Here is a 17,126-nt window from a genome sequence, read left to right on the forward strand (position 1 = left end):
GAGTGCTAGTCTCTATCATTGCTGAGTATGCCCATCACCTCCGGAGAGTGATAGAAACACAGTTCGTTGGTTTTATAAAGCATGTTCTTTTGGACTAACCTTATATAAACCTGCACCTACTCTTGGGCACTGATGACGTGAGTAGGGATGTTATAGCTTATTGTCCACGCTATGCATGATAGAGTTGATGAACCTACACTTCATGTTCAGACAGACATTGGAGTTAATGGTTGCACATTTGAGTCAAAGTCTTTTTTAAAGTTTAGCTTAATGTTTGGTTTTGGCTCTTAAGTGCTTTAGCTCTAGAGTTTAAAGTTCTTTGTTTTGCTATTTTGTGTTGTTGTTTAGTATCTCAGCTCAAAAGGTTTAAGTTCTTATTAAGAAGAAGTGTGTATGCTTTTGTGTGTGTGTGTGTGTGTTTTTTTTTAAAATAAAATAAAATAAATAAATATATTTTTTAAAGTTTCTTTCATTCATGTAATTGTTTTGTTGTTTAAATATATTTTTTTAAAGTTTCTTTCATTCATGTAATTGTTTTGTTGTTTTGTTGTTTCTTGTTTTTTGCTTTTTCTTTTTTGTTTTTTGTTTTTTGTTTTTTTTGTTTTTTTGTTTTGTTTGTTTGTTTGTTTGTTTGTTTTTGTTTTATTTATTTATTTATTTGTTAATGTCTTAATCAAAAGTCTTCGTTTGATATTATCTTTTGATTTCCTCTCCTTAGTAGCTAGGTTTGTTAGTTTATTTATTTTTGATCTTTCAAATGCTTTGTTTTTGTCTTTGTCCTTCTTCACTATTATTTCTTTCTCAAATCTCTCAATTCGTAAGTTCAGATTTTTTTGACCTTATGAAGGTATATATAGAAAACACAGATGTAGGCCCAGGTACAAGACCTGGAAATGCTGGAAACTGATGTTTACTATTGAAAACTGAGCACGAGGGAAGCCTGTAGGTGCTGTACAATGGTAAGAAGCAGAAGCAGCTGCTAATGACCTTAACTAGATTCAAAAGAATGAGATGAACTGGGGAAAGGGGGTCAGCCCTTATATACTGTCAGAATATGCAGCGGAAATGATGACCAAATCTGGGAACACAAGAGCAAAAACGCAGGCAGAAAAAACAGCACAAAAAGAGAGAGATGTAGGCGTGTAACTCTGCTCTATATACACAAGAAGATCCCGAGATATGATACAAATAAGGCATGGGGGCTGAGGAGCTATATATACTCCCCTAGAGGGCAGTCGGCCAGCACTGGAAGAGGCCCACGACTGGACAAAACCAACGACTGCTGAAAAACAGCAGTCGGCCAGCATCTGGTGCCCCATGTCTGCACAGAACAAGTCGGCCAGCACTCAGACAGCCCACGACTGCTACAGATGCAGTCGGCCAGCTTCAGAGTGCTCCTGGCATCACCTGGCAGCCCTCCCAAGCCTCAGAAAAATGGGAAAAAAATAGGGGAAAAATACGGAGAGTGGGGAAAAATGATAAAACACCTCATAAGGGCGGGCACACCCACAACAAAGGCCCTGGTGTATAAATCTAGACAGGAGATGACTTCTAACACCCCCTCTCAGCTCCTAGCTGTGTGACCAACCACTGGGAGCTGGGGTGCCGCCTGAGCAAATCCTGAGAGCGACTTCGTGAAGAGGTCCACCGTACTGTCCTCCGTCGAACAGAACTCCAGCAAGATGTCATCAGCAACAATCTGTTCACGAACAAAGTGCCTCTGGATGACCATGGGTTCCTCCAGTGGAAGCCCAAACCTGCAATGTAACCTCCTCCTGCTCCGTAAAACTGCTCCTTGGCCATAAGTAGATCCCCTCGTGTCCGAATCTCCTCCCCAAACTGAGTCACTCCAACCGCGGAGTCGGACTCCATCCAACAATCCCCCTCCTGTGTACAAGAGTCTATGATCCTTCGCATGCCGCAGAAACCACAGGAAACGCAATCCTGCCTCCCAAAGAGACATCTGCAACCAAGAGCTTAACTGCCTCATCAGGAAGCTTCCGTCCAATCCGGTGTCCATCAACCAGATCCATGAACCATACAGCTTCTGAGTCACAGAGACATCACACTGCTCACAAGGATCAACACCTGTTACGGTGCACAAGCAAGTCCTGGAAACCTTCTGAAGACCACGCAAGGCCTTCTGAAACCTGTCAACCACCCTCTCTGAATCTGGAACCACAAAGCCTGGAGAAACCACCTCCTTCTGCAAGTAATCACCTGTCACCTGCCTGGCTTTCCGAAAGGTCCCCGTGGAAAGAACATCCTTAACTACTGGAAGTTCTATGTCTCGAACACGACGAGACATCAGAGCATAAGTGACCTGTTCAGCTTCCTCTAACTCACGAACACAAGAACTACCAACCTCAGTACTGGAAAGTTCCTGCCAACTGCTGCCATCTACTGGTAAGCTATCCACCATCTGGTCCCGGAAAGCTCGCACCTGCAGCGTATCCACACCTGAGTAGCTATTACCATACTGCCACTCATCACAATCTTGAGGACCTGGGAGAGAGAGTGCTGAAAGCCTGTAGACTCCATTCTCCACTCCACCTTCCCAAACCACTTGGCCTGTTGCTTTGTCCCGGAGAGCAACAAAATGCTCATCAAACTCCACCCGTACGCCAGTCTTGCAAACCTGATGCACTGACAACAGATGAAAACCAAGTGCCGGAACATACAACACCTGGGAGGAATGCTTCCCCCCTCTGCCATCGGGAACTATCTCCATCCTGCCCTCACTGTGAACTGGGATAGTGGACGTATCCCCAGTAAGAATATGACCAGGAAGCCTGCAGAGATCCTGTAAACCGGAACGGGAAGGAGTCATGTGCCTGGAAGCACCACTATCGAGAATCCACTCCCGAGTATCCGTTGCGGAGAGTCCTCCAATCTCCTCCCTGCCTGAAGAAAATGAAGCATCGGTGTCCATCACCTCCAGGTGCACAAAAGCCGGAGTCTTCATGATTGCTGAGGAGTCTTCACCCTTCTCGGTCTTCCGCTTGGGACACTGCCTCCAGTAGTGGCCTTTCTCGCCACAATCATTACAGGTCCTCTCTGCCTTCAGTTTCTCGCGGTCAGCGTCGGACTCCTTCTCAGAAGACTTCTCCGATGAAGCCTTCCCTTTGCCCGAATTACGGCCTTTCGACCGTTGGCCAGTAAAGGCCTCCGAACCTCCACCCTGAGGAGGGTTCGTAAATCGTTCCTCCTGGTCCAGGACCATAGGCACAAGCTCCTCCCACGTGATGGTGCTGAGCCTGCCACTGGTAATCAACGACGAGTAGAATGCTGAGTACGAAGAGGGCAAATGTGACAGCAACGTTATGGCCATGTCCTCTAACGATATCTCCTTCCCAGCCTGAAGAACTTCCTGCTGAAGAGCCTGCAGCTTGTTAATATGCTCCCGCATCGTCGCCGACTTTGCAGGGCTCATAACCCGCATCTGTACTTCCAAAGAAATCCTCTTCATGGGTGATACCCTGTTGTACAGAGAAGCCAAATGCTGCCATATACCTCTGGCCAGCGTCATGTGCTTTACATGATTGATTACCTGTGGTGTGCAATTGAGGAAAATAAACGAACGGACCCTGGCGTTGACGCGATCCCACATCTGCGTCTGGGCCTCCCGGTCCTTTCGGGTTGACGGTAACTCCCCTTCCTCTACTTCCGGCCGTGGAACACCAACAACGACAAAATGGGCGAGGTCGTAAGACTCCAGAACGGATTCCATCATCACCTTCCATATGCCGTAGTTGCTCCCGTCTAACTGACGGTCCACCGGAAACGTGGGGAGTGTCGGGATCTTCACATGTCTCTCGGCCATCTCATACAGATCTGCCATAGCGGGGATGTACTCTGAAAAGGGTGGGTGGGTGGGAACAAAGAAGAATTGATACCTGCAAGTGGCTGTCCAGCAAATCAGCCCGCCTTCCTCTTGCTTCTCCTCTTCCCGAACAGTCCAAAACAGTCCACCAATCAGCCACAAAACAGCCCCCTCTTGCTCACACAAATCCCAAGACCTATCTAGAGCCTAGGCTCTGATACCATGTCAGAATATGCAGCGGAAATGATGACCAAATCTGGGAACACAAGAGCAAAAACGCAGGCAGAAAAAACAGCACAAAAAGAGAGAGATGTAGGCGTGTAACTCTGCTCTATATACACAAGAAGATCCCGAGATATGATACAAATAAGGCATGGGGGCTGAGGAGCTATATATACTCCCCTAGAGGGCAGTCGGCCAGCACTGGAAGAGGCCCACGACTGGACAAAACCAACGACTGCTGAAAAACAGCAGTCGGCCAGCATCTGGTGCCCCATGTCTGCACAGAACAAGTCGGCCAGCACTCAGACAGCCCACGACTGCTACAGATGCAGTCGGCCAGCTTCAGAGTGCTCTTGGCATCACCTGGCAGCCCTCCCAAGCCTCAGAAAAATGGGAAAAAAATAGGGGAAAAATACGGAGAGTGGGGAAAAATGATAAAACACCTCATAAGGGCGGGCACACCCACAACAAAGGCCCTGGTGTATAAATCTAGACAGGAGATGACTTCTAACATATACTCCCCTAGAAGCACAGTAGCATAAAATGCTGTAAAATATCTATAAAATGGTAGAAAAATGCTGAATAATATTTGTTAAGATATGTTAATGCAGGGCCTCCTAAATGGCCAATACAAGCATGAAAATGGTGATGTAGATCATCTGGAGATATATAATCCAACACCTCGAAGATAACGAAGAACTCTAAAAGTTGCCTGCCGATGAGACCTTCGAGCGGCTGATGAGAACTGGCTGAGGACACTCATAGCATAGGAGATCTCTGGACGGGTGTTGGTAAGGTAAAGCAATGAGCCAACAATCTACCGGTATTCTGTGGAATCCACCAAGGGTGTATCATCCTCCTTAGATAACTTGGCATTGGGATCCATGGGATGAGAGAGGTGTACAATCTGACAACCCATAAAGTGAGAGTAGCTTCTTCACATACTTCTGCTGAGAAATGAAGATACAGTCATCTTTATGGCAAACCTTCAACCCAAGAAAATAATGTAGAAGGTCAAGATTAATCATCTCAAATGTCTCTGAAAGCTTGGATTGAACCTGTGTGACCAACCTAGTATCTGAGCTAGAAAGCATGAGGTCATCAACATACAAAACAATGACACAAATATCTCCATCAGAAAGAAGCACATAGAGATTGCTGTGATGAGCATATGCCCTCTCAAAGCCAAGAGATAACAAGAAGGCATCAATCTTCTGATACCAGGCATGGGGTGCTTGTTTGAGACCATAAAGAGCCTTTTGCAGAAGATACACATGGGTGTCCTGTTCTTGAATCACAAAACCAGGAGGTTGCTCAACATAAACTTCCTCCTCTAAATCTCCATTCAGAAAAGCGGATTTGACATCCATCTGGAACACGGGCCATCTGAAGGGTGCAGCTAGAGCCAAAACAATCTTGATGGTGGTATACCTGGCTGTAGGAGCAAATGTCTCATTAAAGTCTTCACCTGCCTTTTGAGGATATCCTCGAGCAACAAGGCGGGCTTTGTACTTATCCAAAGTACCATCTGCATGAAGCTTGACTTTGAAAATCCATTTCGCACCAATAACACGACGATGTAAAGGTCGTGGCACCCAAGACCAAGTGTTATTCCTCTCAATAGAGGCCATCTCTGCTTCCATGGCTTGCCGCCACTGTGGCTCTGAAAGAGACTCCTCTAGACTCTCAGGCTCATCGATATCCTGGAGAGAACTCATGAGAGCATAATTCACCGTGTGATGAGATGTGGAAGCTCGAGATGAACGGCGAGGTCTAGGGGTGATGGTAGGGATCTGGTTATGGAGCTGTGCATCAATGAGACCAGAATCTCTAAAGAGTTGCTGAACCCACCGAGCCTTCCTCTCAAAGCGTGAAGAAGGAGATCCAGTTGCAATAGAGGACTCATTCGATGTTGCTAGAAGTGATGAAGTAAGCACCAGCGAGGGTAATCCCGGAGTCAAAGCAGGACTCGTAGAGGGACTGGGAGCTGTAGAAGCTGATGCAACGGTAACGGGTGATTGTGAAGGAGCGGCTGGTACCGGGGTTGTAGTAGGGGAGGAGGAAGAGCTGGACGTGGAAGAGGTAACATATCACTAGCATCTGTCGGGAATGGATCATCCAGAAAGTCGGAAGATGCATTAAGTGGAGAGGAATCAATGCCAAACAAGCTCTCATCAAACTGAGAGTCTGCCCTGTATCTCTGGAGCTCTGACAGAAAGTCGGAAGATGCATCAGGTGGAGAGGAATCAATGCCAAACAAGCTCTCATCAAACTGAGAGTCTACCCTGTATCTCTGGAGCTTTGACAGAAACTCAGTACACAGACCTTTGCATGACATCCTCGATCGGATGGGCAAATAGAGAGGGTGAATCGAGTTTTTTAGGATATTCTTCATGGATATGTCTCCACAAGACCATCAGAGTGCGATAAATACAACCCGATGGTCGAGGGTGAGTTTGCCTATAATAGTGCTAAGCATGTGGCTACTGGTTATAGTCCATTTACGCTTATGTACGAATACCAACCTAGATCTCCAGTAACAATCGGACTTGAGAATATTCAGATTGATGCGGCCAAAGATTTCCTAGTAGATATGCAAGAAATGCTAGTCAGCGCACGAGATGCTATCAGGAGTGCACAAGTTCATGCACGATTTTATGTTGATAGGCAGCATTTATCACTGAGGAAGATTACCGAGGGGATGCTAGTATATTTGAAAGTGCCCAAGAGTTATGGGACGTTACGTACGGGGAAGGTTGGGAAGTTATCCCCTAGGTATTGTGGACCTTACACGATCTTTAGGAAGATTGGTGAGGTTGCTTATAGACTAGAGTTGCCTCCAAATGTGAAAGTTCATCCAACCTTTTATGTTAGTCCACTGAAAGAGTGTGGTGACTAAACATTGATCTCAACTTTGGTCATAAGTTGATTGAGGGAATAGCATGACACAGGGAGGTGTGCATGGCTAGGTCTCCATTGGGAAGAGTGCATAGGCTCGAGATTGGTCATCATTGGTGCTTCTACAGCCGTGTACAGTTAAGCCCGACTCTTGGTCCTCCAAGATCTTGCGTTTGGCTTATCGTCAGTCTCTGTTTTAGAAGTCATCTCCTGTCTAGATTTATACACCAGGGCCTTTGTTGTGGGTGTGCCCGCCATTTTTCCTCACTCCCCGTATTTTTCCCTCCCATTATTATGTGGCTTGGGAGGCAGTCTAGTAGTGGAAGGTGGACCCAGAGCCTGGCCGACTGCATCTGTGACATGGCCGACTGCACTGTATGAGTCGTGGGACTCCTCTGCTGCTGGCCGCTCCTCTGCTGCTGGCCGACCCATTTTGATGCTGGCCGACTGTATTTATTCAGTCGTGGAGGATTTCTGTGTCCAGTCGGCTGCCCTACAGCAGGCCGACTGCTGATGTGGGGGCATATATATAGGCCCCCAGTCCCATACCACTCTTTGTATCATATTCGGGATCTTCTTGTGTATATCAGAGCAGAGTTACACGCCTACATCTCTCTTTCTCTTGTGCTGTTTTTCTGCCTGCGTTTTTGCTCGTGTTCCCAGATCTGGTCATCATCTCCGCTGCGTATTCTGACATGGTATCAGAGCCCTAGGCTCTAGATAGGTCTTGGGATTTGTGTGAGCAAGAGGGGGACTGTTTTGTGGCTGATTGGTGGACTGTTGTGGGCTGATCGGGAAGAGGAGAAGCAAGAGGAAGGCGGGCTGATTTGCTGGACAGCCACTTGCAGGTTTTAGTTCTTCTTTGTTCCCACCCACCCACCCTTTTCAGAGTACATCCCCGCTATGGCAGATCTGTTTGAGATGGCCGAGAGACATGTGAAGATTCCGACACTTCCCACGTTCCCGGCGGACCGTCAGTTGGACGGGAGCAACTATGGCATATGGAAGGTGATGATGGAATCTGTTCTGGAGTCCTACGACCTCGCCGATTTCGTCGTTGTTGGTGTTCCACGGCCGGAAGTAGAGGAAGGGGAGTTACCGTCAACCCGAAAGGACCGGGAGGCTCAGACACAGATGTGGGATCGTGTCAACGCCAGGGTCCGTTCGTTTATTTTCCTCAATTGCACACCGCAGGTAATCAATCATGTAAAGCATATGACGCTGGCCAGAGGTATATGGCAGCATTTTGCCTCACTTTACAACCGGGTATCGCCCATGAAGAGGATTTCCTTGGAAGTACAGATGCGGGTTATGAGCCCTGCAAAGTGGCCGACGATGCGGGAGCATATTAACAAGCTGCAGGCTCTTCAGCAGGAAGTTCTTCAGGCTGGGAAGGAGATATCGTCAGAGGACATGGCCATCACGTTGTTGTCACATTTGCCCTCTTTGTACTCAGCATTTTACTCGTCTTTGATTACCAGTGGCAGGCTCAACACCATCACTTGGGAGGAGCTTGTGCCCATGGTCCTAGACCAAGAGGAACGATCCACGAACCCTCCTCAGGGTGGAGGTTCGGAGGCCTTTACTGGCCAACGGTCGAAAGGCCGTAACTCGGGCAAAGGGAAGGCTTTATCGGAGAAGTCTTCTGAGAAGAAGTCCGACGCTGACCGCGAGAAACTGAAGGCAGAGAGGACCTGTAATGATTGTGGCGAGAAAGGCCACTATTGGAGGTAGTGTCCCAAGCGAAAGACGGAGAAGGGTGAAGATTCCTCAGCAGCAATCATGAAGACTCCGGCTTTTGTGCACCTGGAGGTGATGGACACCGATGTTTCCTTTTCTTCAGGCAGGGAGGAGATTGGAGGACTCTCCGCAACGGATACTCGGGAGTGGATTCTCGATAGTGGTGCTTCCAGGCACATGACTCCTTCCCGTTCCGGTTTACATGATCTCTGCAGGCTTTCTGGTCATATTCTTACTGGTGATACATCCACTATCCCAGTTCACAGTGAGGGCAGGATGGTGATAGTTCCCGATGGCAGAGGGGGGAAGCATTCCTCCCAGGTGTTGTATGTTCCGGCACTTGGTTTTCATTTGTTGTTGACAGTGCATCAGGTTTGCAAGACTGGCGTACGGGTGGAGTTTGATGAGCATTTTGTTGCTCTCCGGGATAAAGCAACAGGCCAGGTGGTTTGGGAAGGAGGAGTGGAGAATGGAGTTTACAGGCTTTCAGCACTCTCTCTCCCAGGTCCTCAGGTTTGTGATGAGTGGCAGTCTGGTGATGGCCACTTAAGTGTGGATACGCTGCAGGTGCGGGCTTTCCAGGGACCAGATGGTGGATAGCTTGCCAGTAGATGGCAGCAGTAAGGAACTTTCCAGTACTGATGTTGGTAGTTCTTGTGTTCGTGAGTCAGACGAAGCTGAACAGGTCACTTATGCTCTGATGTCTCGTAGTATTCGGGACATAAAACTTCTAGTAGTTGAGGATGTTCTTTCCACGGGGACCTTTCGGAAAGCCAGGCAGGTGGCAGGTGCTTACTTGCAGAAGGAGGTGGTTTCTCCAGGCTTTGTGGTTCCGGATTCAGAGGGGGTGGTTGACAGGTTTCATCCGGTTTCCAGGACTTGTTTATGCACCGTAACAGGTGTTGATCCTTGTGAGCAGTGTGATGTCTCTGTGACTCAGAAGCTGCATGGTTCATTGATCTGGTTGATGGACACCAGATTGGACGGGAGCTTCCTGATGAAGCAGTTGAGCTCATGGTTGCAGATGTCTCTTTGGGAGGCAGGATTGCGTTTCCTGTGGTTTCTGTGGCATGCGAAGGATCATGGACTCTTGTACACAGGAGGGGGATTATTGGATGGAGTCCGACTCCACGGTTGGAGTGACTCAGTTTGGGGAGGAGATCCGGACACGAGGAGATCTACTTATGGCCCAGGAGCAGTTTTACGGAGCAGGAGGAGGTTACATTGCAAGTTTGGGCTTCCACTGGAGGAACCCATGGTCATCCAGAGGCACTTTGTTCGTGAACCGATCGTTGCTGATGACATCGTGCTAGAGTTCTGTTCGACGGAGGACAGTACAGTGGACCTCTTCACGAAGTCGCTCTCTAAGGATTTGCTCAGGCGGCACCCCAGCTCCCAGTGGTTGGTTTCACAGCCAGGAGCTGAGAGGGGGTGTTAGAAGTCATCTCCTGTCTAGATTTATACACCAGGGCCTTTGTTGTGGGTGTGCCCGCCCTTATCAGGTGTTTTATCATTTTTCCTCACTCCCCGTATTTTTCCCCTATTTTTTCCCATTTTTATGTGGCTTGGGAGGCAGTCTAGTAGTGGCAGGTGGACCCAGAGCCTGGAAGACTGCATCTGTGACATGGCCGACTGCACTGTATGAGTCGTGGGACTCCTCTGCTGCTGGCGGACCCATTTTGATGCTGGCCGACTGTATTTATTCAGTCGTGGAGGATTTCTGTGTCCAGTCGGCTGCCCTACAGCAGGCCGACTGCTGATGTGGGGGCATATATATAGGCCCCCAGCCCCATACCACTCTTTGTATCATATTCGGGATCTTCTTGTGTATATCAGAGCAGAGTTACACGCCTACATCTCTCTTTCTCTTGTGCTGTTTTTCTGCCTGCGTTTTTGCTCGTGTTCCCAGATCTGGTCATCATCTCCGCTGCGTATTCTGACAGTCTCTTCAAAGTAATAAAGCAAGTACTATTCCGGTAATGGGATAGGGGGCCCTTCATTGGGTAATTCGGGACCCCATACGGTGTACAATTTCTCTCTCTCAAATCTTTTAAAGTTTGAAGTCTTAAAGTGGATTGCTAAACTCGCGAAACTCAGGATACAGAAGACGGTGTGAGCATTTGTGTGATAGGATCCTCAAATTACGAATACTTCCGCTGCATGTTACGTCTTGCTATTCACTCTTGTGTTTAACATTGTGATTAAACCCTAATAACCAACACTATTCCTGTCCTCCCACTTGGACGGTTTTTGTTCCCCCAACAGTGGCCGTTTTCATTCCACTGTTTTCAATTCTGTGCATTACATGTGAAGTGACCTGTAAATTTCGGTCGTCATGTGCAGATTTCAGATCATTGATAAGGGAGATTTGGAGATCATGACTATTTGCAAGCTTTCTACAATCTGCAAGCTGCAGATTTGTTTCATCTTTTAGCTTTCTTTTCATTAGCTGAGTTCTTGAGCCTACTTTGCCATGAATCTGCTAACTGCACACTTCCTGTTAGCTTTTGCAAACACTTAGCTAAGCCCTTCTTGAGTTTTCGTTGCCTATGAATCTGCTAATTCCAATGCTTCTTGTAGCATGTCGGGGCGCAGCAGCAGCTAAGTGGGTTGCAGAAGGGGTGCTATGGGAGGAGGGGGCATGCGCTGTCCGAGCCTCTTCTTTGTACCGTTCGTTACCACAATTTTTTTAGGCATGCACCATTTTTTAAATTATTATTTATGCTTTGCACCTGCTCTTTCCTGAGAAGTATGAAAAAATAGACAAAGTGATGTACATTATTCATGTAAAGATTTGCATGTTGGCTTGTTATTGGCATTTTTGTACTTGTGGTATTTATGTGAATTGCCTTGCTGCTTACAGAAAGATAAGAGGACCGGGCGCCCAAAGATATGGATTTACCGAGATAAAGCAACAAATTCTCCCAAGGGTGATGCAACAGTAACTTATGAGGATCCTTATGCTGCTGCTGCTGCTGTTGAATGGTTTAACAACAAAGACTTCCATGGCAGCATAATAAGTGTTTTCATCGCTGAGACAAAGAATAAAGAACCAGTAGAGCCTTTAAATGTCAGCGTGGTGCTCGGGTCAGTGGAATATAGTGCAGACCCTCTGATTGAAGATACTGTTAGTTTGGGAGCTACTGGAGGAGGTGGGACTGTAGATAACAGCTGGGGTGGGTCAGCAGGTGGGCGAGGAAGGGGTCGTGGAGAGGCAGCAGGGAAGGCCTGGCAACAGGAAGGAGACTGGTTGTGCCCGAACCCAAGGTCTGTGATGACTTTGGTGAGCAGCTCATTCGGAAACCCTTTGTGGATGAACTGTGCACTGTATGTATGTATGTATGTTTGTGTATGTGTATGTATCATAGTCGTCAAAATGGCCCCTTTTTGGGGTCCCAATGCCATGCTCATGTAGCCAAGACACCTTCCTGTTGTTAACAGTGCTCCCACGTTTGCATATCAACTTGCCAGCCGATGGATCCCAATGGTGTTCCCAATGGATCCCAATGCTGATATGCAGTGATTTTTCTTCTCATCAAAGAAATCAGTGAAAAAACATATAGCTCTACACAATCTTTGGAATGCAGCTGATGCTAGCAGTCTTTCTGTTCTTTCTATGGACATCTAAATTATTGTCTTATGCAGTTTTTGAAAGTTTTGTACTTAAAGTTACGTTACATGTCCTTACAAAGAAAGATGAATGTAGCTGTCAAGTAGAGGATCAAGTGGTACGATTCTCGGATCCTTGAGTCAAGTGCATAGTAACAGGAAACAGCCGTTTCCTGAGAGGCTATTATGATGTGGCATGGTTACATGGTGTTGGGATCTGTTTATGTTTTCCTTTTTTGCCCTTTTGAAATTACGTTGGGACCTTTTGACAACTATGGTATGGGTGAATGTGTGTATTTGTCTGTCTGTATCTTTGCATGAGTATATCCATGTGTGTGTGAATGCTGTATATGTCGCTATCTGGGAAGCTTTTCTTTGACAGAATCTTCAGTGACGGGTTAAGAAGTTGCATTTTCCTTGTTCTAATAATGTGCTTGGCAGCTGTACCAATGTGAATTTTGCCTTCCGAGGAGTTTGCAATCGATGTGGCACTGCACGTCCTGCTGGTGCAGGTGGTGGCGGGGGACTAGGGGGAGGCCGTGGTAGAGGCCGAAGAGGTGGGGCCGAAGGAGGTGATCGTGGAAGAGGACCCGGTGGTCCACCTGGATTATTTGGACCTAATGACTGGACTTGTCCTATGTAAGTGTGAAGGCAAATCACGTTTATGGTGCTCGTCTCAAAGACTGCTCCTCTGTGGGTGGAGTGTAACACTTAACATGGTTAACTATTGGTTGCTTTTGTTGGGCAGGTGTGAGAACATCAATTGGGCGAAAAGAACTAAGTGTAACATATGCAACACGACAAAACCTGGTCTAAATGAAGGCGGAGTCAGGTACTTTCTCACAGACTTAAATTGTAAGCTCTCTGATTGAACTGCTGAATGTACAAGCTAAGGTTGGCAAACTACTCAGCCCTTCTAGGGCTGACTCAGGGTGCTTAGTCAGGTCAGGCATGTGCTGTTGTTGGCCAGATGTGGTTGCACAGGTGGCCCCTATTTAATGGGCTACCTGCTGTAGTGCTGCCCAAGTCTCTGTTGCAGCCCTTGGCTGCTAGAAATCTGCTTACACATGACGTGAAAGTAGATTGCTAGGTTGCTATCTTAGCTGGTGTTGCAAACTGATACTTGCTGTGTCTTGTAGTCCTATCCTATGGCCATTGCTCACCTGAGGTTGCACATATCTGTCCTAGCTGGTGGTGCAAACTGATACTTGACTCTTTCTTGTAGTCCCTTGCTCCTATCTTTATAGCCATTGAATCACCTGAGGGTGGTACATATCTTCCGCATACCATAGCTCATGGTTCACTCTCTGGCCTTAAGAGCCTGGTAGCTTCAGCTGAAAGCCAGGTGTGAATGATCTATTCATGTGACATGGAATATCAGGGAAGGACGTGCTGGCGGGTACAAAGAGCTAGATGAAGCAGAGATTGAAGAAACTAAGCGGAGGCGTCGAGAAGCTGAAGAGGTGCTCTGTTCTGTAACTTATGATTGCTTGCGTTGTGTTCACGTGCTGTGTGAGAATTGCTTCCATGGAGCTCGTGGTTTTCTGGATGTGCTGAGCAATTTATTGCTTTTGACTTGTCAGGATGACGGAGAGATGTATGATGAGTTTGGTAACCTCAAGAAGAAGTTTCGTGTGAAGGCTAAGCAAGGGGAAGCAGGAGCAAGTCAGCAAACGGCTATTGGTGGTGGAAAAGCCAGTTGGGATAAGGAAGACCTTGGTGTGGTGGAACGTGAGAAGGCAAAAGAGAGAGGGAAGGACAGGAGTAAGGGTCTTGAATGGGAAAGCAGAGAAGGAGATGGGCACAATGGGTACCGAATGTCACAGTATGATGATGAGTACAGCTCACACTACAAGGATGGAGCCTATGATAGGGGAAGAGAGAGAGACCGTGATCTGCATGACTATGACAGAGAGAGGTATTCAGATCGTGACCGTGATAACTACAGGGAGAGAGAGAGAAGCAGAGAGAGGGATCGTGAATGCGATAGAGAGAGAGCAAAGGGGAAGGATAGAGATCGTGAAAGGGGTAGAGAAAGAGAGAGAGACAGGGGATGGTCGAGAGAGAGAGAGCGTGGCAGAGAGAGGTTTATGGACTGATTAGACTCTGGAGGATCCGTAAAAAACAAGTCAAGAACTGAGCAGTTTTTGATTTCTACCTTTGTAAACCCCCCCCACCCCCTCCCTTCCCATTGCATTTCATGCGGCTGTATTTGCATTACTCATGGAAGGTACCCATTGTGCAGAAGGTATTTGATTGGATGGTTGTCTCGTGACACATGCTGTGATGGTGTTGTGACTCATGGAGTGTGATCTTTTTACATTATGCTGTTGCTAGCTGATTCAGTAGAAGAAAGATGTCTTAGTTGACAATGACGTGTGCAGTAGTGTCTTTAAGGAAGGGAGAGTGCCATGATCTATTCACATTACTATATCCTAGTAGAATTTTGAAATGCGGAATGCTGCTGCTAAGTGTTTCATGCCTTCTCAGAATGTAATCATGGTGATGCTTTTTATGGTTATTCGGTAGCTCTTTTCCACAATGCAAAGGTACAATGTACTGCACTTAGTCTTTTATTTGATGTAGCATGTGTTTTGGAAGTGCTCAAGCCAGACGTTGTTCAGATGTGATGTAGTGGATGTATCGTGGTCATCTGTTGCATTCTATATATGTGCCCATAGATCGGATAGAAGAAGCTGTATTAACCTTCTAAGTATTTTTACGTATGAAGGTATCTATATCCACATTTTTTCAATGAGCAGATTATAGTAGTAGCAATCAAGCTGGTGAGTGTAGTAGGGTATGAACCCAGGCTTTTATCCTGGAAGATGAACACCTTCACTATTAGGCTACACATTGGCCCACTGCTCCACATACTTATCAAAGAATGTGCGCGTTGTTATTGCATAAAACTGAGAGCTTCCAAGCAGCATGTTTGAGGGAGAAAGTTTAGGTACCCTGCTGGAGCACCCATTGGTTACAAGTTCTTGAATATGCATCATGCTTATAGCAAGGGCCAGCTAGCTTCGCGTGAGAAATGAGTGCCCACTAGGATTGTGAAATAGGTTTTGAAGCTTGCACAACCACTGGGAGCATCAACCCATTTTAGTAGCATTATTTTGGAAGCTTGTGTGGGCGCTCGAGGGAGGCCACTTGGAATGAGTGTTGGATGCTAATTTTTGCCACTTGGAATGAGTGTTGGATGCTAATTTGTGCAGCTTGAGTGGCTGGTTAGAAGAAAAAGCCTTTTTCACCTGAATCATGGAGGAAAATCTTTTGAATGTAAAAGAAATAAAGACATCCTTAAGGCTGTCAACTCTTTTTAAAAGAGTGTTGGATCACTTCATTTGCAGGAGCTATAAAAGTAAAGTTTCTTGACCGATTTTGGCACAGTTGGATGTAAAGTTTGACCGCTATGTCATGCTTGCTGTAGCGAACCAGCATGGGAATGATAGAGAGAATTGTGGAGAAGCTCGCAAGAAATGCTTGAGGTGCAGTAAACTATGCCCCTAGGAAAACGCTCTAAGATATAGCCATGCAAACGTATTGAACTCACTCCAGTTGACAATAAAATTGGTTTGGTTGTTTCCATCAACCCAAACCAATTTTATGTAGAAAATAAAATGAAACAAGTGTCTCGGTAACTATTTTATTAGTTGAACATAGCCAGCATCCAAAATTCCACTATTACCATATTTTTTTCAACTTGCTGAATTCCTTCTGAAACAAAATTTAACTAGCAAATAGCCTATCCTTTCCCGAACAAGTTTCATACGACATTGCCTACCAATAAATATTTTCGAATACCAAGAAATGCTTTGCGTATCTTTATATTCTTGGAAATTATCGCTTCTTGTTTTGATCGTAGGGCCTTTGAGTGGGCTTGCACCACAAAGTCTTGTACAAAGGCATGCTTTTTCAACATGGTACTATATAAAGATAACTAACATTCTCCCTTTAATGAAGTATTGGCAACTCGAAAACTTTTCTTCATAGTTTTAAAACGGGTATAAGTTCATCTATCAAGGATTTATTTCCGCTGTAATTCTTGCTCCCCTCCCTCTCTCTCTCTCTACATATGTGTATACACACACGGTTGGATAGTGTAGCCTTGAATAAAGAGCCTTTGACATACCTCAACCAACAAAGTTGGTCAATACAAAGTAGCATCCAATGCCATCCATTTATGGCTTACTATCATGGGCTAAAAGCTTATTGTTTGATCCCAATGGCATGCTAATTACTTTAAAACGTTTTTCGTAATGATTGACCTTATCATTGCTTGGCTTCCTATTCCTCTCTCTCTTCTTCATCATCCTAGAATGCATGGAAGGACTCATGGTAACCTTAAATAGTTTTTTTTCCCTATTAACTCTATTGACTCTTGACCTTCTGGATTCCTCTTCCTCTTCCTAGTGGTTAGCTTTAAACCAATAAGTACCACAGCTTAAAGATTTTCAATCAAAAGGATACCTAGCTTTATGGACTCAAACCGGCTTATTTCCTTGGCCTTTTAGATAATCCAAAAAAATTAATTGCAAGGTCATTTAGTACTGATACCCTTGCAAGGCAACGGCGTTTTGAGTAAAAACCTTAACCGGCCATAGTCATCAGAACCCTCACAGCAATTGTCAAAGCCGTAGCAACCAAAGCTACAACCTCAATCTCAAGTACTACCCCATACACAATGGCCATTGAGTGCCTTGAATAGGAAGGGCCCATGTTTTTTTCTGTTGGTGGACTTTCCATTATCACACACACATGAAAGAGAAGTGGAGTCACAAAATCTGCTTGCACTACTAATGCCATCGTCAAGTATATCACTAAATGAATG

At 46.1% G+C, this 17,126-nt stretch overlaps 1 protein-coding gene across 3 annotated transcripts in view; it reads left to right on the forward strand.

The window, feature by feature from the left end:
- Positions 1 to 14,565, forward strand: part of LOC147616871 (transcription initiation factor TFIID subunit 15-like) — a 32,506-nt gene extending 17,941 nt beyond the window's left edge. Inside the window, exons 2-7 of one of the 3 annotated variants that reach the window (XM_086776518.1) lie at positions 11,264 to 11,348; positions 11,547 to 11,950; positions 12,734 to 12,931; positions 13,041 to 13,124; positions 13,674 to 13,755; positions 13,876 to 14,565. In XM_086776518.1, the coding sequence (XP_086632644.1) occupies positions 11,310 to 11,348; positions 11,547 to 11,950; positions 12,734 to 12,931; positions 13,041 to 13,124; positions 13,674 to 13,755; positions 13,876 to 14,391 (1,323 nt within the window). In that variant the 5' untranslated portion in view covers positions 11,264 to 11,309 and the 3' untranslated portion in view covers positions 14,392 to 14,565. Of the gene's footprint in view, positions 1 to 11,263; positions 11,349 to 11,546; positions 11,967 to 12,733; positions 12,932 to 13,040; positions 13,125 to 13,673; positions 13,756 to 13,875 lie in introns of all 3 variants that reach the window. The other 2 variants (XM_086776517.1, XM_086776516.1) reach the window with 2 other exon arrangements.
- Positions 14,566 to 17,126: the final 2,561 nt, after the last annotated feature.

Source organism: Cibotium barometz, chromosome 37 (assembly GCF_041138505.1).
Source record: "Cibotium barometz isolate CiBa-2024 chromosome 37, ASM4113850v1, whole genome shotgun sequence".
Taxonomy (NCBI): Eukaryota; Viridiplantae; Streptophyta; class Polypodiopsida; order Cyatheales; family Cibotiaceae; genus Cibotium; species Cibotium barometz.